The sequence below is a fragment of the Condylostylus longicornis genome, unplaced genomic scaffold (assembly GCF_029603195.1).
Source record: "Condylostylus longicornis isolate FDR11 unplaced genomic scaffold, ASM2960319v2 ptg000048l, whole genome shotgun sequence".
NCBI classification, from domain to species: Eukaryota; Metazoa; Arthropoda; class Insecta; order Diptera; family Dolichopodidae; genus Condylostylus; species Condylostylus longicornis.
Window position 1 is genome coordinate 21517848 of NW_026578017.1, and position 22151 is coordinate 21539998.

The 22151-nt window shown below is 20.2% G+C and overlaps 2 protein-coding genes across 7 annotated transcripts in view; both read left to right on the forward strand.

Annotated features, from left to right (window-relative positions):
• The window catches only part of LOC129611005 (myocyte-specific enhancer factor 2), a 101792-nt gene extending 88134 nt beyond the window's left edge, over nt 1-13658 (forward strand). For 2 of the 6 annotated variants that reach the window (XM_055523901.1, XM_055523902.1), the window contains exons 3-9: nt 3733-3936; nt 5934-6231; nt 7073-7192; nt 7891-8012; nt 10650-10825; nt 10888-11276; nt 13372-13658. In XM_055523901.1, the coding sequence (XP_055379876.1) occupies nt 3733-3936; nt 5934-6231; nt 7073-7192; nt 7891-8012; nt 10650-10825; nt 10888-11276; nt 13372-13511 (1449 nt within the window). In that variant the 3' untranslated portion in view covers nt 13512-13658. Of the gene's footprint in view, nt 1-3732; nt 3937-5933; nt 6232-7072; nt 7193-7890; nt 8013-10649; nt 10826-10887; nt 11277-12239; nt 12308-13371 lie in introns of all 6 variants that reach the window. The other 4 variants (XM_055523907.1, XM_055523903.1, XM_055523906.1 and 1 more) reach the window with 4 other exon arrangements.
• Nucleotides 13512-14788, forward strand: LOC129611135 (GATA zinc finger domain-containing protein 14-like; the record flags this gene model as incomplete). The annotated part of the gene is made up of 1 exon (XM_055524101.1): nt 13512-14788. A coding segment is annotated over one exon (855 nt), but the record flags the coding sequence as incomplete, so codon positions are not given.
• Nucleotides 14789-22151: the final 7363 nt, after the last annotated feature.

Consider the following 22151-nt stretch of genomic DNA (forward strand, 5'->3'; position numbering starts at 1 on the left):
TCTTCTCAGTCGAAAATTACATTATACAAATATATAATAATTACTCACTTTCTTCTCACCTGCCGAATAAAATAGCGAGATAGATGCCTAAAATGGCATTGAAAACATTAATGAGATCAGAAATTCAAATAATCCACCACCAAATTCAACACCAAAAGCATTAGTTTATTAAATTTAAAAAACAACAAAAATTTAGAGTCAATTTGAGTGAATTGAAATTTTAAACTACACTTATTATATTTTTAAACTATAGTTTACACATAAGCAATAGGTTACTCTAGAAAGCAAAATGATTTCAAAATTTCAAGATTTAAAATTGTGTAAATTTATTTCCTCTAAAAAAACTAAATGTGGATTTTTGAGAAGAACCACAAGATGTTTATTTAAGAATTTAGATCTGCTCTCATTTTACATTACAAATTAATTGCAAATACTTTAATATTTAATAATAATTTTGAATTAAATTTAAATTTTAATTAAAAAATTCATTATACAAAAGTAAAACAAAAGTAAAGAATATTTAATATTAAAGATTTTTTAAATTCAGTTGTCATCGACAATTAAATATTAAGATCAACATTTAAGGATACCTAAGGATATTTATTTATTTTTTCTTTTTTTTTTTGAATATTTTTTTTCTTATTCAATGTCATTCATTTCCAAATAACTTGAAGCAATATAACGAAATTGAAAATTTTCGTTTTTACTTTTACTTTTTTAATAATTTAATTGTCTTTCTTTCACTCTTTTTAATTTTCCTTGAATTTTTTTATCCTATCCCAGAATTACTTGGTGGGATATAATGTAGTATAAGACAATTTAATTTGATTTATCTTTACTTTTTTTTTTTCTTTTGTAATAATAATTATTATTTACTTTTCTTTAATTATCCACTACATTATATTTAATTTTATACAGGAGTTTTAATATGGGTGTAAATGAAATATTCATTTAGAAAATCGATAAATAAACGGGACTATTTTCCTTTCCATTTAAATTTGTATGTCATCCTTAATTATTACAATAATATTTACTACACAAATATGTAAAATTTAAATATAGAAATGTGAAAACTATTTTATATAATTTACTGAACAATATTGAAATTAAATTTACCTACATTGATTTCAAAAATAAGGTTAATAGCTATTGAGATTATTTTTGATGTCTAATTTAATTCTCATTATTAATTTCTTATAAAAATTCTATTTAATTGTACTCGTAAATGTTATATTATATAATAAAACTATCATCATATTCATTTATAGAAATTGTTATACAACATGTTATGAAAATGAATTCATTTGAAAAATATTTAATGGTATGGAAATTATTTTGAGCTTGACTGCAAAGATTTCGACGCGTTCCCCAAAATTATAATTGAAATATTAAGAAACCCATTAGTTTTCTAGAGTTCCTCTTAAAAATTTCTTTCAAAATTTCTTCTGAAGAAGCACAAAAATTTTGTTATAAACAATTCAGTAAAATTTTTTAAAAACGATAATTTTTAATAAAATTTTCTAACCACCATGTTGTAATGCTCTCATCAATATAACAGTTATCATACAATATGTTCTTACATACTTAATTTTAATATCATTCAATTAATTCACCTTAAATATATTTAAATATTCATTCAAATTGATTTTTATATTATCCAAGAAATTTTAGGGACCTAATTAGAATTTGTTTTTTTATTAGAAATTATTTTATTTTTGAAAAATAATTTCCTATAATATATCGGAATTTAATTATATGAATATAAAAAGAGCATAGGAATAATGAGAATTTTTTAAGGTACTAATACAAAAATAAATTATTACTCTTGTTAATTTCTAAATTTTAATCCTTAAATTGATTGAATTTATGTCAATGGAATCATGGATATTAAGTTCAAAGTAATTTTTTTTATAATTTATTAATTAAACGTTAAATACACATTAACATGGATTTCGATATCACGACAGGGTGGTAGAAAATTATTAGACCTTACTATAAGAGTATAGGTGAAGCTGATCTTTTTTAAAGTAGCATAATTTCCTTTAAGTTGGACTGTTGGTTAGGTTAGTTGGAATTATTTTCTTATATTATTTTCCATTTTTATGCTAGCATACCTCTAGGAGGAAGAGAAAACTTCAAACTAATTAATTAAACAACGTACAAATAAAGGCATTAACAAACAAATTAAGTTGTTTAATAAAAATTAATTTTCTGCGTCTCTATCCATTCCCGTGATAGCGCAATTTATTTCCTTGAATTGCAACTTTTCTAAAATTTTAATAACTTTAAATTCAAAAAGAAAATTATTTTATTTTACATGACCTAATTCCTTATTAAATTAAAGAAATTCGACCAAATTATGCAAATTCTTCTTGTAAATTATGCTCTCATCCTACAGATATGCAATTTTTATTTAAAATTTTTTTAATATTATTTTGTAATAATTCTTACTCATTTATTCTCTCCTAAATGAGAATTCATTCCTTTCACTTTTATAACAATTTCCATTTGATTACATTTTAACTTTGATATTAAATAATGGATGCTCTTCTGCAATTTCACTTTTAGAATTTGATATTTTTTTGATATAAGAAAATTTGGCCTCATTAATTTGCAACTCTAATAATATTTAATCCATATCATTTATCTTGAAATATGTCAAATTCTATAAAAATTCTCGTTGATGCTCACTTTTTTTGATACCTTTGCTTTGCTTATTTTCCATTTTTATAATAATATAGTACTTTAGAAATAAAACCTATTTTCAATTACATTTAATTGTAATGTGTTACCTACTTCTAACCTAAATAAATAAATAAGTAAAGAAAATTCTTAAAATTTAAAATTGATTTTTCATATATTTAATCTTTGCATATATGTGTGTATATATGTGCATATATAAATTGTACATAGGTCTAAAATAAAGGTTAATTGATAAACTTTGTAAATTGTCAATCCTAATAATAATAATGGAAAAGTGAAAATACGAGTATTATACACATAAGTGCTGCTTATACATTATTTTTTTGCGATCTTGGAATTTTATTGCTAAAATCGAACTCATATATAAAATTATATAATGTATAAGTATTAGTTAAAGAGAAAGTACATTGGAAAATCTCATACAAAATACTTTGTTATTCTGGAAAAAAGTTTTCTTTATTTGAGGTTTGAAGAATTGCAATTGTATACCGTAATAGTAAATAATAATTTTGGAATATAGATAAATTGATTTTTTACGCTTTTATTATAACATTTGGAAAAAATTGATTCGTTAACGATGGGATGTGTTTTTTGAGTTAAATTCTTTAAAATTACCCAATCTCATTATGCTCATTAACCACTGAATGAATTCAAACTTGGATGGTTACTGGAATTTCATAGATTTTGCAACACAATACAAGCATACTTAATGTAGGCGGCGATATTACCAATACGTTGAAAAATTGCAGAATACTGAATGCAATCTCTTATTTTAAATTCGTTTTAATATTATTTTTAGCCATGGTTTTGTAGCTCTCCATAAAAGTCTATACGATGTTACAAACTATAATGAATCGTTCATCTGTTTCCGCTAGATTTTTGCTAGAAAAGTCCAATATTTTTGCAATTATTTTCGTTTTAATTAATTTAATTAAATAGATAACTTAAAAATTAAAAATTTTTATATATAAAATAATTAAAAATTAATTACTTATTTTTTATTTTTTTTTTATTAAAATTTTTTTGCAGGTGACTTTCAATAAACGTAAATTTGGTGTTATGAAAAAAGCCTATGAATTATCCGTTCTATGTGACTGTGAAATAGCTCTAATAATATTTTCATCAAGTAATAAATTATATCAATATGCTAGCACTGATATGGATAAAGTTTTACTTAAGTATACAGAATATAATGAACCACATGAATCAATAACAAATAAAAATATAATTGAGGTACGTTCCCGTAACAAGAAAATTAAATTTATACAATTAGTTTTTGTTTCTATTTTTGTTTTAATATTTTTTATAATTAATTAATTATTTTTTATTTGAAATTTAAAAATTTCTATTATTGAGACGAAAATGTGGTAAATAGATTTATTTATTATAGTGACAAAAAAGAAATCTTAATTGGCATTGCCACATGGATTAACGAGGAAAATTTTCTTACTTATGATATGATAATGCATTTAAGAATAATTCGAAAATTTCGGAAAATTATACTACAGTTGAACCTGGATAAGGATAATTTAAAGCGACCGAACATTTTCTTCCACTTATAGAGGTTTCTCACTAATCGAATTTTAAACTGATCCATCTGATTGTCTGAAATCCAATAGAATTTTCGAAAAACAAAATCGCAATAAACGTCACGAATACTTTTTTTTTTTTGTTTTCTTATTTTGGCATTTTTTATGTTACGCGTGAATCAAAACCGGCATTTAAATTATCACCAATATTAAAGAGATAATCACAAAAATATTGAAGGTAAAAATGTACTGAAATGTATTGCAAAATTTATTGCACTTATAGAGTACTCTTATAGAGGGAGATTTTGTTAGAAAATTCAAAGGACCCGAAAAAGAACATTTTATCCAGGTTCCACTGCAATAATCGATATTATAGTTTACTGTACATTTTGCATTCTGTGGCCACTTATTGTCTAATATAACAGAATTTCGTATAATTTTAAAATTCATTATTATTATAAATTTTAAACAATTTCAAATTAAATTTGGAATATTTCATTATTATGTCAATTGTTTGCAAAACAAATTCAATTTATCGTAATATTGTGAATATTTTGACAAGCAATTGCAAAATTTTTTAAGCTTAAATTATTAAATTTTGAAGAAAATCAAATTTTTATTGAAATTTTCAAAAAGTATATACAAAATTTTTGAATAATAATGAATTCTGTAGAATTTTCCAATTTGACAACAATACCACTTTCAATTTACTCTAATATTTTTGGTGTAAATTATTTTTTATTTTTTAGTTTAATAATAATTTAAAAATGACAATGTACAGACAAAAAATTTCATTGTCAAAAATTCAATTGTTGTTCTTCAATCTTAAATTATTCACAAAATAGAAAAATTTTTATTTGAAAAATAATTTTTGCTTACAAAATATTAAAAATTTAAAAATTATTAATTGCTCAATCATTATTGTGTAATAAAGCATCGCACAAGTAAATTTCATATTTAATACCTTCATAATTATGACAAATTTCAATGGAATTCCTTTTTTTTGCATTAAGAACGACAAAAAAAAAATGAGATTTATTTCCTAGAATTTATCAAAAATGAAACCTTGACTACCGCATTTTTCTTATCTTTTTATTTATAATAGAAATTTTTATTATTTTTTTTTTATATACCCACATTTTAAAATTTTTAACAAAAAATTATTAAATAAATAAAAAAAAAATTTATATTTTTTTAAAAAGTTTTTCCTTGAAAAATAATTGTTTTGTTTTTGACTTTATTGTGTCATTTTCTAATCACGGCAAAATTTGTAATTACAATAACAATGGTACTTTATAAATAAAGTACAATTTGCAAAAGTAAAGTACTTATTTTTTTTTTACTAAAAATGAATTTGTATTTGTACTTAAACAAGGTACAAAATTCTTTTACAATTTTTATAAAAATTTTAACAACTATGGCTTTGCTTTTAAAATTAATATTAAAATATTTAATTGTCTTTATTTTCATTTTGAATATTAAAATGTTTTTAAAAGAAAATTTACAAAATTAATAACAATTAAATAATTAATAAAAATTTTTTAATAAGAATCATCAAATAAAATGACCAAAATATACCAAAATATACCAAAATGCCAAAATGATCAAAAAAAGTGTGTGCTTTCAAGAAAAAATTTTTTGAAAAAAATTGTTTTTGTATTTTGTGAGCTCTGTCCGCTTATTTTACAGGGACTATTAAAGAAAGAGAATAAGAATGGTGTTATGTCACCAGAATCACCAGAACAAGATGCCGATTATACATTAACACCAAGAACTGAAGCCAAATATAATAAAATGGAAGAAGAATTTCAATTAGTAATGCAAAGAAATCAAATAGCAGCAGCTGGTGCACGTGTTGGTATGTCAGCAACAAATTATACATTACCAGTATCTGTACCAGTTGCTGGTGCATATGGTGAAACAGCAATGTTACAAGCTAGTCCACAAATGGCTCATCATAATATTAGTCCAAGGCCATCAAGTTCAGAAACAGATTCAGGTAAATTTAAACATAAAATTTAAAAAATTGAAAAAAAAAAAAAAAAAATTTATTAAATAAATTGTTATTTGATTCCGTGTCTATTTCGTATCCATAAGAAAATGAATTTCCATGTAATTACTATAATCGTACAAAATTACGTTTGGTTCGGTGAAATTTTCATGCTCAAATACATTCAATTTGATTTGCCGTATTTTACAGACATTTGAACAACTGTTTTTATTAAATACAAATTAATGAAAGATGTGTGTGATGAGCAAGAGATTTCACGTTATTATTTTGTCATTTGTCTGCCACGATTATTTTTTTAGAGCTTTAGATTAATTTCTTTGAAAGTATGTGAAATCTTTTACTTAATATGTTGGCCAAATACTAAGTTAAATGTATAGGAAAATAATATTGAGCATAGAAATTTCAATACTTCGGTCAATATATATGACTATCTTAAACCTAATTGTGACAAATATCAAACGAAATTATGGTTGAAAAGTAAATGAGAATAAATTATTTGCAATTTCAAATACAATAAATTTTATTTAGATTCCTATTCAGACACGTGTTCCCATCAGGTCATTGATAACATTTTTTCACTCTTTAACCCCTTGGAACTTTTTTTTCCGTCATAGAAATTTTTATAAGTTTTCTGAATCATTACTACCATTACATTTATCAGTGATCTGCCCGCAATCAGTTTTCAAAAAAAAATTTCCTATTTTTTTCTATTGAAAATTTTTATAGACCTACCGTTCTCCTTCTAATACACGTTTTTGTTTTCTAAAAAAAAATTAAAAATAAAAAATAATTAATTTTCTTGTTTTTCTTTACCTTTTACTTTTTATAGTTTATCCGGCAGGTTCAATGTTAGAAATGTCAAATGGTTATCCACATTCAGCATCACCGTTAGGTGGTTCTCCAAGTCCAGGTCCAAGTCCTGGTATAGGTGGGCATAATCACAGTAAATGTAAGCATGGTTTTGTGTGTTCTATTAACAATTATTAAAAAAAAAACTCCTTAATATAAAATTAGAAAAAATTAGAAAATTATTTTTAATAAGTACGTATAATTAGTACGAGTAAGACTTAACTGAAGAGAACCTCTTATAGTTTTCAAAAATAAGAATTATGCAGTAAGTTAAGAACAATATAAGCAATGTTAGCATTTCGGCTGCATTTAGCTAAACGAAACAAAGTTATTTTATAATTAAATAATTTTGGAATTCGACAACCCTATCCAGAAGGAATATTTGACGTTATAAACTCTGTATAAATAAAAAAATAAGTAAAATTTTGTATGTAATATTTCAAATTAAACAAATTTCTAACCATTTTGAATTCAATAACTAAGCTGAATCCTACACTAATAAACTATAAAGTAATTCTAACATTGTTTTGTGCTCCTATATCTAACCCTACGTCTTTTTAAAGAATATTAACATTATACAAATACTAAAAATTAAAAGCGTGGAAAAAATGAGTTCTAAATGAGTTCTTTTGTATACCAGAAGCTAATTTTATAAAAATTTAAAAGTAGTTAGAAATGAAGATACTAAACAAGCCTGTGATATTTAATTTTTTATCTAACATTTTTGTGCAAAATAATAATTTTCTAATAAACTGAGAGAATTCCGAATTTTTAATATATGAAATCCTTTAATTTTAGCACATCACATAAAACATTCACCAGTTAATGCTAGTGGTAGAACTTCCAATTTAAGAGTGGTAATACCAACTCCAACAATGGCGTCCAATATATCAGCACCAGAAGATATTACCTACGCAGACGTAAGTTCATATCAAAAATATGTAAGAATTATTATGTTTTATTACATAATTATTCCATTATAAATAATCAAATCTGTTGAGAAATGAATATTAAAAATATTTACATACATATTCATTCGTAAATGTAATACATACAAATTATGTATTTAATTTTTAATATCATTATTTTTTTTTTATTTTAACAATTCAATTTATATTAATCATGTATATATACATACATTCATACATTGTAAGGAAATCACGCTTAAATATGTGATGCATAAGGTTTTAATTATATTTTAACATTACATAATATTATATGTTAACTGTTTTCATAATATTTTTAATTTTAATAATAAAATCTTGGCATACAAAAAACAATTAAGGGCTTAGAGATTCTACTATGATATTTTAATTTTCTAAAAAACAAATTAGATTAAGAATAAAACTCTTCTAAGTTTTACAAATAAATTTTTCCATAATGCAGTTCAGAATTATACATTAAATTTGTACATGCAACCCTTTATATCTTTGCAATTCTAGTTTAAAGAACTAGATTAAAGAACTAGAACTAAAGAAAGAAAGAAAAAGTTTTTAAAGATTCTGCTCAATTTAAGAAAGCAAATGAAAAAATTATTTAAAATGTTTATTCTTTCATTACTAGTGCCTTCCAAGCGTGCAGAGCATTACTTATACTACGAGTATATCAGCTTGTAATAAAGAGTAGTTGATAAGAATATTTTAATAGTTTTCAAGCTATTCATTCTTCTCAATAGTTTTCAAGTTTTTCGGATTTTATAAAATTTAATAAATTCAACAGATTCTAATATGAGACTCGTAGCACGGCTTTCTTGCAAAAAGAGACATTTCGAGTAAATTGCGATTGAAATATTTAATTTTTAAGAAAATTTAGAAAAATTCTTTTGACCATTATAGGCTCTATTGAATATAATAACTCATTTTTGCAGAAAATGTTGCATAGTCCACTAATGTGCTGATGAGCGCCTCATATAAAAATTAAGAACATGTTTCACCCCCTCAATATCTAAATATTTTAAGTTTAAAATTTCCAAAAATGACTGAATCTTGTAAAGAGGCTCAACTTTAAAGTAGTTTGTGTTCAATTTTGAAATTATTATGCTTTAGTAGGGCATTTCTATTCAAAAAATTTAAGATTTTTAAAAATTTCTTACTGTTTTTCTCTTAAATAAGAACAGCGTCTCTTAATTTTTGTTATGTCAAGATTAAAATTCATAATTCTAATTAAATTTAACCTGTTTTTAATAATTTTGAAATAATTTTAATTTTAATAAATTAAATATAATTAATTGGTTTTATTAACATTTTGTTGGTTTTTTTGTTTATAGTGGTAATTATAAAACTTTACTTGAACATTTTAATTATCACTAGGTGTTCCAAAATTTTTTTTTAAATTTTTCCCAAAATTCCATATTTTTAATTGAATATATGTGCAATTAATATGTATATACAAATGTAAACTGTTTAATTTAATGGAAATGTTGTAAAAATAATTTTTTTTATAAAAATACGCGTATGTGTGTACAGTGCATATTTTTGTTTATTTTTTTTTTTCATTATTTTAACAAATGTTCTCGATGAAGAAGAAAAACAAAAAAAAAATTATTATTTATTTTAAAGGTTAAAAACCATTTTGCAAATGATTTTTAGCAGACTCAAAAAAAAATAAAATTACGAATTTAATGCAAATATTTATGCTATTCTGTAAAAATTTTAAACAACAATTGTTTTCCCTTATTTTACTGTTATTAAAATTACAAAAATGTACAGGTGAATGTTCAAAATTATAGGCTTTCAAAAATACAGTTCATTAACCCTTTTAAAGTTGAATGCTTTTTTTAAGTATTTTTATTGTAATTCATTTTTGGTTTTATTTTTCCTAATAATTCAATATTGTGACAACATTTATCAACTATAAATTTTTGAAATTTAATTAAATCTAGAATTACTATTGTGAGTCTCACAAATCTTCGATTTAATTGGCAGAATATTAATTTCTGAACAAATGTAGTCAGAGAGATTTAATGCCCAAATATTATTCAAATTTATAGTGAATAATGGGCTAAATTTATGTTCTAATTTTAAAAATTTATTTACATTACATTTGTTGGTGAGAAATATCTCGCATCACTTTATTTTCGTGTATTCAGAATTGAGCGCATACGACGTTAAACTTTCAATAAATTCGACGGTATAATAGATCATAATATATTTAGTATTTCCATTTCACATAAATGTTCAAAATTTGCAAAATTATTCAAAATCATCAAAATTAAATTGGAAATTATAATTATAAATTTCTCATAAAATCACAAATAATTTCTTGTGAGCATTGTCTTCTTTCTCAACATTAAAATTACTGTGAATCATTTGCCATCAGATCATTGTCATGTTACTTCTGACTGTTATAAGAAAAATTTTTTTGTTTACTTTACTCAATTTTACTAATTTTATTTTTCTTCTTTTTTAATATTTATTTTATCTTTGTTTTTTTTTTTACTTCATTTTTTTTTTTTTTTGGGTTTTAACGCTTCCATTTGTTTTTCTGATTTTTTTTTCACTCAACAATAATTTATTAAACAAAACAAATAAAAAAAATTAATACAAAAAAAAAAACAGCAGAGACAAACGCAGTCAACGTTAAACACACCAATAGTTACATTACAAACTCCAATACCGTTACAGAATTATTCATTAAGTACATTTGGTCCACAAGATTTCTCAATGAATTCAGATGTTATGAGTTTACCATCATGGACAACGCATCCCAGTTTAACTACAGTACAACATACGAGGTAATTAACAAAAAAAACAAATTGAATTTTGACAATTTAAACATTTTATTTACATTTTGTAGTGGTCTACCACATTTAGCTGTATCGAATAGTACACCACCGCCATCAACATCACCAGTATCAGTTAAAGTGAAATCAGAACCTGTTTCACCACCACGTGATCATTCACAATCAACAAGCGGTGGTAGTAGTAATAGTGGTAGCGGACCCAGTGGTAATAGTTCAACAATTATTGGACAAAATCATCATCATCATCACCATCATCATCATCATCCAAGCACAATTATTGGACAAACATCAACTGGTGCCATATCAATAACAACAATGAATACTGCTGCTGTGATAGCTGGCGGTCAACAAACAACTGCTGCTAATTTAAGTGTTTTAAGTCATCCACAACATTTGGTAATGTCAAGACCATCATCAACGGGTCATTTGACACCGACACCAGGTAAATATGTAAATTGTTTTTGCAATGTTTTTTTTTTTTTTTTGAACAATTAATTTTGTGCAAAAAAAAAAAATGTTTTTTTCAATTGTATGTACAAGTGTAGAAAAGCATTACATTTAAATCTTAGTAAACTTAAAATTTTATTACAATTCTTCTTAAATTTAAGTTACGAACTATTAAAATAAAAATTATTAATTTTAATAATTCACAATAAAAAAATTTAATCCTTTGAAATGAAACGTTTCAGATTTTCATTCACGTTTCGATATCACAAGTTTCGGTAATTCGTGAACCGGTGCGTTCCATAACTGAAAATTGATATTAATAAATTGTAGAGGTTTATATTTTCTGAAATGAGTAACAAAATTATAATTTTATTGCTTTATTTAATTAAATTATTATGTCAGATTATAATTTGTTATTAATTCATAAAGTAAGAAATTTTTTTTGGAAGCAATTTTTTTTCTATCAGAGCTAATGCGTTTCTTATAGCGAATGCGTTTTGGAACAAATGCGTTTCACAGTAATAAATGAGGAAATAAAAGCATTGTCTTATAAAACAACCACTAATATTAATATAATTTTAATTAATTAGGGAAATTTTGAAATATATTTTGAAATTCGCAAAATATTTTTCATTTCTTTTTTCATTTCGTCTTTATTAACTCATTTTAATTTAAAATGGTTTTCATTTTGTATTCTCTTAAATCATACATTTTAATTTTTCTCTTATTCTTTTCATTTTTTGTGTATCTTTTTTTCTTTTTGATTTAATAAATTTTTTTTTTAAATAAATTTAATAACTTTAATTATTAATATAATTTTATTTTATTAATTTTTTTTTTTCTTATTTTTTGCTTCTTTTTTTTTTTTTAATTAATCTTATTACGTTTCTCAATTAACGTAAATATTATAAAAACGAAAAAAACTTAATAAAACAAAAAATAAAACAAAAAAATTTAGTACAAGGAAAATGTGATGAATCTATTACAGATCCCCACTGAGTTCCTCTCGCTTTTGGAATTTAATCGGTAAATTAGAAATAAAAAACAAAAAAATAATAATAATAATAGTAATTTAATTAACAAAATATTTGTATAAATGTAGATAAACAAAAAAAAAATCGAAAAATTAATAATAATTATTCAATTCATTTAAAATAACTTTCATTATATATACTTAATACTTAAAACTCATGTAAACAATTTATATAAACATATTCGTATAATATTTATATATGTAAATATAAATGTACATATTATGTATATTATGTAATATGCTTTAAATTTTTACTCATATTTAAAAATACATTATTTTTTCTCATTAAAATTTTAACTTACGCCTGCAATATATGCAATTTTTTTTTTTTTTTGTAACTTAAATTTTGTTCATCTTAAATTAAGGCTTCCTTTTTTCATTCGTCCTTTCATTATGATTATGTATGCATAAAACTCCATGTTATTTAATTAACACAATAAAGGTTTATGTGTCTTATTTTAAAATTTTCAATAAAATTATTCGGTTTTCGAACTGTCGAGCTTAAAATTTTATTATTATGTAAAATCAAAATTTTTTAATGTCTTATCAATTTTAATTTAAATTTCTCCTCAAATTAAAAAAAAAAATCGTGTTAATTTTAAAATTTAAAACCTAAATATTAATTACATTTAAAATTTTCTTTATAATTATATTTGATTATTAAATTCTCAAGAGGAACTCAGTATAATTTCAAAATTGTTAAAAACTAATTACTTTTCATAAATGTATTTAGTACATCTATGTACATACATAATGTATGTGTGCATATTCAAATTCATTTATAGGTAGCATAAATTTTTGTTTTGATTGTTCTTTTTCATTACTATTTAACATTTCTATATTTAATTAATTTTCTATTACAAACCATGTACAATGACACTCATTTAATAATAAAAGAAATTCATTTTACTACCTATTAAGATTTTGTACTAAAATTATGTTCATCCTATTATAATATTTTAATATAAAATGTTATGTTAAATAAACTGACCATTTTATTCTTATATTAATTATTTTAATTTTTAATATTTTTTTCTTTTCTATTAATAAATTTTAGGTACAATTACGCCCACAAATGTACCATCACCAGTAGCCAATGATTTACGACATACACATACACCTAGCTCACAATTATCGGATTATGATTCACCACAAGCTCATAAAAGGCCGCGTATATCAGAAGGTTGGTCAACATAGCCGGAAACATTATCAGTTAATACAACAAATATTAATGGTGATGGTTTTATAAACAGTCCCAACAATAATAATAATCATAGTAATAGTAGCAACAATAGTAATAATAATAGTATCAACAACAACAACAACAACAGTAATAGCAGCAGTAATAATAACAGTAATAGCAACAATAATAACAGATTAGGTGTTGTTAATAATTTAAGTCAAAATCATCTTCATCCAACACAAAATCATCAAAATCATCAAAATGGATTTCAAATGAGTCAATTGAGCTCGAAATATAGTTTACATTTTAATAATAGTAATAATAATAGTAATAATAATAATAATGCAACTAATAATAATAATAATAATGATAATGATAATAATAGTCAATATATAAACCAAAATTTGAGTCCATATTCAAGCCACAATAGTAACAGCAGCAGTTGTAGTAATAGTAATTATAATAATAATAGTAATAATAGTAGTAATCACCATAGTAATAGTAATCGCAATAACAATATTAATAATGATCATCACAATCATTATACACATCAACAACAACAGCAACATTGTAATAATAATAATAACACAAATGCTAATCAAATTGATAATAATTATCAACATCATATTCAAAGAAGAATTAATAATATACAACAACAGCAACAACAACAACAAATTCATCATCATATTAATAATAATAATTATTTGCAACCACCACCACAAATTAGTATTTCACATCATGGCAGTAATAGCAGCAGTTGTAGTAATAGCGTTAATAATCATAATAGTAGCATTATTAATAATAATTGCACTACTATGCAGCAGAATTTAAGTAGTTGTAGTAATAATAGTGTGATTTGTTTGAAATAAAATTATAAACACAAAAAAAAAATTTAAAAAAATAAAAAAACGCAAATTGAACTTGTTAATTAATTAAAAGAAAATTTTAAAACAAACAGAATTAAAAATATTTTAAAATGTAAAAAATCAACAAAATTATAAAGAAAATTAAAATAATTTAAAAAATATAAATTCACCCAATAAGAAGAAAAAAATATGTTTTATAGTTTTAGATACTACTAGCAGGAAAAGTCCAAAATTGTTATACCATAGGCAATTATTGAAAAAAAAAAATTAATTGTTAAATTTCATTTAAATTTTTTGTCAATCAAATTATAAAATATTTTCTTTTAACTAACAATTTTATTATATTAAGAACATATTTATTCTTAATTTAAAATAAAATTCATCATATTTTTTTCAGAATAATTTCAAAATACTTTATAATTAATTGCTATCAAAAATAAAAACTAAAACTGTATTATAAAGAATTAAGATTTTTATATTGTTAATATTTTTCATATTTTTATGAATAACTTTTCTTAATAGTTTCCCAGTAACAACTTTCAATAGTTAAAATATTTTGTATTCACTCTCCTTTGAATTTAATTTAAAAATTTATGTACGTGAAATTTTTTAGGAAATTTAATAATATTTTTTTGTTTTTGTTTGAAATTCTTGCAATTAAATTTCTTCCATTTACTAAAATAGTTTAAATAAAATTTAAAATATACTTATAAATGAGGAAGCTTAGTTCGAAATTCCTTTCCAAGTAAAAATTATTTTTTTATTTTTTGATAAAAGCAAACTTTTATTATTTCATTTATAATAGAAAAAAACTCTAATATCTCTACAGTTAGGCTCAATATATAAAGAATTTTGATTAACATTGATCCTGCCAATTGTAACTCGCTAAAACAATTTTCAATAATTTTATCTACTACATAATCAACCTTTATATTTAACCAATTCTATATTTCCTCTCACAATACTTAAATGCATGAATAGCGAAAATTTAACAAATTCCCTAACATTTTTTTTGTATTCATATTTTCTAGTTTTTGGTAACAATTTTGTATCGAAATTTTTTGTTTCATATAAATTAAAAGAAAAAACAATTATACAAGTAACAATATAGATTTTTAATTATTTTTATAATTAAATATTACTTATTTAGTAGAATAATTAAGTGATTCAATTAAAATTTCAAAAATACAATATTTTATAATATTATTTGATTTTTTATAACTTTATATTTAAATTTTTAAAATGTAAAATTTATTGTAATTAATAACTTGGGAAAAAAACAACCCCATTTAACCTAAAATTTAAATGAAATTTAATGATTTATTTTAGTAAAAATATTTTTCAACTACAATAATCCATAAAACTATTTTACAAAAAAAAAAAAACAATTAATTATTATTGAAATAGTCCATAAATTAAAAATGAAAACTAAAACAAATGAAAATAAACCAGATATTTAAGAAAACATAGAAATATTTTAGTAAGAAAGTAAATTTAACAAAAATATTAATTTAAAATTCCTTAAATAAATTAAATTTAAATAAAACAAAAATTATATAGAAATAAATTAAATGGATCAATTGTCATAATAATTATAATATTGTATAATTAATTTATTAAGACTTTCATTTCTTTTCTTTTTTTCATTTTGTAAAAACAGAAATGATTTATAGCAAAACATTATATATTATGTATATTAAATGTACATTATAAATGTTTGAAAAATAAAAATTTATATGAATAAAACTTTAAAAAATGAAAAAAAAAAAAAAAACAAAACAATCGTGTCATATCTCTGTTTGTTACAAAATTATTAAAATTAAGAAAACTATAATTGAATATAATTAAAAAACAAAATGAATGAAAAATTATATTATACGTACAACTTAATGTAATTATATATATATATATATACATATACAAATTTGTATCTATTAAACACCCTGTACATGTATAAATATACATATATATATATATATATATTTACGTGTATGTGAAAATTGGTTTAAGCTTAAGTTTTATTTTAAACAATAGTAGACAAAACAAAGAAAAAAATTCATTTTGCAAATTTGCAAAAAAATAAAATTAGAAAATTTAAACAATTACACAAAATTTTGTTATAGAAAAGTATGTTATATACATTTACACATAAGTAAATACCTATTATATATATATATATATATATATACATATATATAATATAAATCTTGTTTGAAATTATGAAAAAAAAAAAATTGTTTTTGTAAATAAAAACTAAATAGAAAAAAAAATAAAATTAAAAAAAAAAAAAACAATTTTAAATGCGGTGTTTTAATGAACCATATTGTAATTTAGAAGAAAAATAAAACAAAAAATTTAATTAAATAACTAATTTAGAGAAATGTTTAATGCAAACAAAAATTATAAAAATATTGAAACACTTCCTGAAATTTTAATAATTTAAAAAATTGTAAGTTTTAATATTGTGATCCTTTATCAATTTATAAAATTAAAAAACAAAATTAAATAAATCTGTTTTGTTTTCACTATTTTGTAAATTTTGTTTTATTGAACTGAGCAAACATTTCAATCGCTTCATCAATAGTCAGTTGAAGAATGAAAATAAAAAATTAAATTTGTTCCATAATTTAAATTTTTTTTTTTTACTAATTACCATAATTAATTTTTCTACTCCTTTCCATAATATATTTTTTATTAATTCTTATATAAAACTCTTAATATCGATATTAATAATATTGAAAATTATTATTAAAATAATTATTTATTTGAATAATATTCGATTTGTAATTTTTAAAATTATTACTAAGACTATTTATTACAAGATAAAGTACAACTAATTATTAACATTCTTTAACTATTATATTTTATGGTTCATCATTATTTAAAATCAATATTCTTCAAGATATAATTGCTATTTTCATATTTAATTTTAAATTTAGTTTCAATAATTATGATAAACTTATAATAATTTTCTTAAAATCTATTTTTAATATAATTTTATTAATTTTCATTATATTTACAATTTAGGACAATTAAATTTATTTAACAAAAATTTTAAAATGTTTTCAATTTCATTGATTTTAATTGCTTAAATTAACTTTTCTTTATTTTTTTTTTCAATTATTTCATAAAAAAAAAAATAATAAAATCACAAAAATTAAAAGAAAATAACCTTATATATTTGTGCCATGTAAAAAAAAGCTCAGTTCGAAATTCCTTTCCAAATAAAATCAAAAAAAAAATAACAAAAATGTTCTTTAATTAATTGTAATATGAACGAATGCCATTTTAAAATAATTTTAAAAATTATATAGGAAAAAAAAATAAATAATTAAACTTATTAATATTACACAGAGACACACAGAAATTATTAAAATTAAAAAAAAAATACTATTGTAATTTAATATTTAAAAAAAAAAGAGAAAAACAAAAAAAAAATTATTTGCTGTGAAATAAACAAATAAAAACTGAAAATAATTTAAAATATGAAATTTTGAAAAACAAATAAACAAAAAACTTTATGATTTGAAATAATTAAAAACGAAAATCTTAAAATTTAAGATAAATTAATGAATATACAAATACAAGTATATAAAATTATACATAATATATGTATGAATTAAACCATTATTATTATGTATTCAAATACATACTAATAATTATAAAATATTAATCAATTTAAAGACTAAAATAAAATTTAAAATACTAAAAAAAGAAAAAATAAATAATACAAATGTATAAAAACAAACTTAAGAGAATTAATTTTAAATTTAATAAAAAAAAATAATTATACAATAAAAACTATATTTGCATAAATGAAATATTTATATTGTAAGTACATGAATAATTTATATGAATAATTAAAATTTGTATTTTTCAATATAAAAGTAATATAATACAATTTTACAATATGCCCAATATAATATTATGCAAAATAATAAAAAAATATATAATAATATTAAAGAAGTATTTGCATTAAAATAATATAAAATAATAAAAATATTAAATTTACCTACAATTTAAAATATAAAATGAAATTACTAAAATTTTACTGAAATACTAATTTAGTGAATAAAAACAAACTGAAAAGAAATAATTTGTTGAGGCTAAATCCCTCTTGAGTTTTCAAATTTTAAATTATGTTTAATTACAAAATTTTCATCAATATTATTTCAAAATCATAATAATATTTCAATATTATTATTTTTCTAACTCTAATTATAATAATTATAATTAATTACAATATTGTTCATATTGATTACAATACTTTTAAATTTATTACGATTTTTATTATTTTTAAAATGTTATTCATCATTTAACATAATATAAAATACAAATAACATTACAGATTGTATCATTTAGGAGTTAAACATTAAAACTAATGAGAAATTTCAAAGAATTTATTCTTTTAATTCTAATTATTCATAAAATATCGCTTAAATTCGTGAAAACTTAATATTTTTTTAATAATTCTTAATTTAATTTTTTAAGAGCAGATGCCCTAATATTTCCATCTTAAATGTTAAATTTTAAATCAGCTAGTTTTAAGTTCGCTAGTTGCTCATTTTCGATTAGTCAATTGCTACTTTCCTTGTAGTTGAATTTATTTCATTATAAGTCCATTTAATTCACTAAAAAATTCTTAAGTTTTCATATAAAATAAAATAATATCAAATATTAAAATGTATTTACATATTTATATATATAAACAAATAACAAAGTATAAAAATACAAAATAATTAAATACAATATTTAAATTAATTAATATATATGTTTGTATATTTGTATTAAACGTCCTGCATTTTATGTAGTAGAAAAGAACCAAAAATTTCAAAAAAAAAAACATTTGTGAAAAAAAACCTAAAAATAAAAGATTGCATATATTAAGGCTACAAGCCATATTTTGTAAAAGAAATATTAAAAAAAAGAAAAATAAAATACAAACTAATTTTAAATAAAATATATATATATATATATATAAATGTATTTAAAAATGAATATAATTAAATAAAGAAAAAAAAACTTTTAAAACAAAATAATTATTGAAGAGGAAAATATAAAAAAAAAAGTTGAGGATTGTTAATGTGTGCAATTGTACTTATATACTTATGTTAAAATTAAATGAGGAAAAATAACAATAAACAAATTAAAATATAACAATAAGGGAAAAACAAAAAATAATTGAATGGAAATACAGAAAAAAAAATAATAATAATAATAACAAATTTAATGAAAAAAGAAAAATAAAAATTATTATTTTATATACAAACACATTTTTCATACATACATACATATACATACTCTTATATACATAAATATATTTAAATATCCATGTGTATATTTGTTTACAACACTGATATATTGTGACAAAAAAGGAAAATTTAAATAATTTTTTAAGTATAAATACAGTGTGACAAAATTTGTCATAATTTTAGAATTTCAAATACAAAATGCAAAATTAAATAATAATATAATAATTTTTATATTATAACACAGAATTGAACAGATAGTCAATTTTTGTTTTTTCATTTATCAAAGCTCTTATGATATTGATTCTGTTTTCACAATACAAGATTTTTTTTTTTTATTATTAATATTGATAATTTATTAATATTATTAATTTTAAATAAAATTCATAAAATAAATTCAATTATTTCAAATTTTCTTATTAATTACACCAAAAATTTTTAAATGAATAAATACTGTTATACTTGCAAGTTTTACAAATATACTTGCAAGTATAATAGTAAATAGATTAGTCAAGATATTTAATCTACTAATGAATCAGAATTTTGTAAAACATTTAAAAATTTCAATTAATTTAATAAAATTTTTTTCATAATTACAAATTCTAATCTTTTCCGAAACCTGATTAAAAATATTTTAATCCACACTTATATAGTAAATATAATTTTTATTAAATATTGCTTTAAAAATTTAATTTTTGAACATATTTAAGAGCTTGATAAAATTATTTTCTTTATTTTTCTTTTAGTGCTATAAAAAAATACGTAAATTTTTCTCGAATGAGATTTTTGTTCATAATATTTTTTTATAATGTGCAATTAACAAAACAACAATTACAACCTATTTAACATATATATTATTATAGAATTATTCTCAAAATAGTCGTAACATTCTATTAAAAAATTACATTATTCATTGTATTTTATTTCATTTTATTTAATTATGGATAATTTAATACGAAATATATAGGTACATAATTATGATATTTTTTTAACCAAAAAAAAAAAATATATTTTTCCTAATTTATTTTCCACATTTTGCAATTTATAATTTTAGTTGATTTCCTCTTTTTTTTTTGTATTTTTAATTATATATAATATGAAAATATAATCCAATAAATAAAATTTTCTGGTCGTAATTATAATCTAGTGGTTAATTTTATAAGATTTTTTTTTATTATTATTATTATTATTATTTTAAATTCATTTTAATGATAATTATAATTATAAATGAAAAAATTTTTTTTTTTTTTAATAATAGGCTACAATTAATTTGTAATTGTAATTTTAATATTATTATATAAATAAATTGTCATTGTTTTATTACAATATTGCCTTATTTTCTTTAATTATTTTGATTTTTATTTTCCGTGTTATATTAATTATAAAAAAAAATTTATATATAATTTTATAATATAGAATTTTTAGTATGGTAATTATTTTAATTAATAAAATATTTTGGTTTGATTTTATTATTCTTATACATACTATTTTTTTTTTTTCTAATTTTGTTTGATACTCAATAATTTAAAATTTAATAAAATAAAAAAAAAATAAAAAAAAAGAAATATATAAAATGTGAATTAATTTAAAATATAGTTAAATTAAGAGAAAAAATACAAAAAAAAAATTATATATATATATACACTTAAATTTACCGTATACTATATTATAATAATATTATAACATATTAGTTTAGATTATAATTTTAATTCTTAAATAAAAAAAATTTATTTAAATTTACAAAGCAAAAAGAAAATATAACAAAAAAAAAAAATTATTAAAATTAATTAGAAATTGTCATACCTATAATTTTATTTTAAAATTTGATCTTCTTAATTCTATTTAAGTATACATTATGATTTTAGTTTTTATTTTAAATTTAAATTTATTAAAGAAAAAAATGAAAACATTAAAAAAAAGTTTGAAATTTATGTTTGCAATTTTTAATATTATTATTAACTATTATTATTATTATTTCTATTATATACATATATATATATATATATATATATATATTATTATTATGGTAATAAAATTAATGTTCATTTAAAACAAAAAACAAAAAAAAACAATATTGAAAAAAAAGAAAAATAGAAAAATAAAAAATATACACAATATTTTTTGAGTTATAATGAAAAAGAGAAAAAAAAAAGAGATTTATTAAAAATAGTTTTTGTTTTGTTTTATTTTATAATTTTTTTCCCTTGTTGAGTTTTGATTGTTTTTTTTTTTTTTGTTGTTTCTTTGGTTTCCATTCTTTGTTTATTTTTCTTTATTCTTCCTAAAAATGAAAATTAATTATTAGAAATTATTACCAGAAAAATTTATTTTGTAATTTATCAAAAATTCACATATAAAGAAAATATGTTTTTAAATTTACCACTTGGACTTCAATATTACCATATTTTCTGAAATAACATCTTAAAACTCTAGAAATAACAAACAACCGCAAATTCTTTAACGTCAAAATTTTGATTTTAGTCTGCAAACTGTCTGAAACTAAAACTTTTACGGACAGAAATCTAGTAAACTTTTTACC